This window comes from Pteropus alecto, unplaced genomic scaffold, assembly GCF_000325575.1.
Source record: "Pteropus alecto unplaced genomic scaffold, ASM32557v1 C17942714, whole genome shotgun sequence".
In the NCBI taxonomy this organism is placed as follows: domain Eukaryota; kingdom Metazoa; phylum Chordata; class Mammalia; order Chiroptera; family Pteropodidae; genus Pteropus; species Pteropus alecto.
Window position 1 is genome coordinate 1 of NW_006488774.1, and position 766 is coordinate 766.

Genomic DNA, 766 nt, shown 5'->3' on the forward strand with positions numbered 1-766 from the left:
CCCACCGGGCGGGACCGGGAACACAGTGTCGCCCGCGGCCGAGCCCCGAAGCCTCGGGGCTCAGGCGATGGGTTTGCTCAGCCAGGAGGAGGCCCAGGCCGTGGACGAGGAGCTGTTTAACGAGTACCAGTTCAGCGTGGACCAACTTATGGAGCTGGCTGGGCTGAGCTGTGCCACAGCCATTGCCAAGGTCGGTGGCCCAACTCTCGACCTGGCTCCCTGGCCTAAGCACAGGGGAGCGGGAGGGACAGCTAGGCCAAGCCTGCACCGTTACTGCCTAAGGCCGCTCTGAACCCCCTCTGTCTCTGCCTTCAGGCATATCCCCCCACGTCCATGTCCAGGAGCCCCCCTACTGTCCTGGTCATCTGTGGCCCCGGCAATAATGGAGGAGATGGCCTGGTCTGTGCTCGACACCTCAAACTCTTTGTGAGTATGTGGGAAGAAGGGCTGCGGGCGAGGGGGAGTTGGATCCTGGACTTGGGCCGGAATCACCCCTTTCCTTTCCTCCTAGGGCTACCAGCCAACCATCTATTACCCCAAAAGGCCTAACAAGCCACTCTTCACTGGCTTGGTGACCCAGTGTCAGAAAATGGACATCCCTTTCCTTGGTGAGATGCCCCCAGAGGTAGGCGTCCAGTTCCGTGCCCTCCGCAGTAACCGGCATTCGCTTCCTTCAGCTTGCAGGCTGAGCTTGTCTGCTTATCATCCTTGGAGAACACCTTGGCGGGGAGGGACAGTGCCTGGCACAGGTGGTGCCTACGCTGCG

At 61.2% G+C, this 766-nt stretch overlaps 1 protein-coding gene across 1 annotated transcript; it reads left to right on the plus strand.

The window, feature by feature from the left end:
* Positions 1 to 14: 14 nt before the first annotated feature.
* On the plus strand, positions 15 to 760 carry LOC102881174 (NAD(P)H-hydrate epimerase; the record flags this gene model as incomplete). Its single annotated transcript, XM_006925214.3, has 3 exons — positions 15 to 190; positions 316 to 426; positions 512 to 760. Coding segments are annotated over exons 1-3 (483 nt in total), but the record flags the coding sequence as incomplete, so codon positions are not given.
* Positions 761 to 766: the final 6 nt, after the last annotated feature.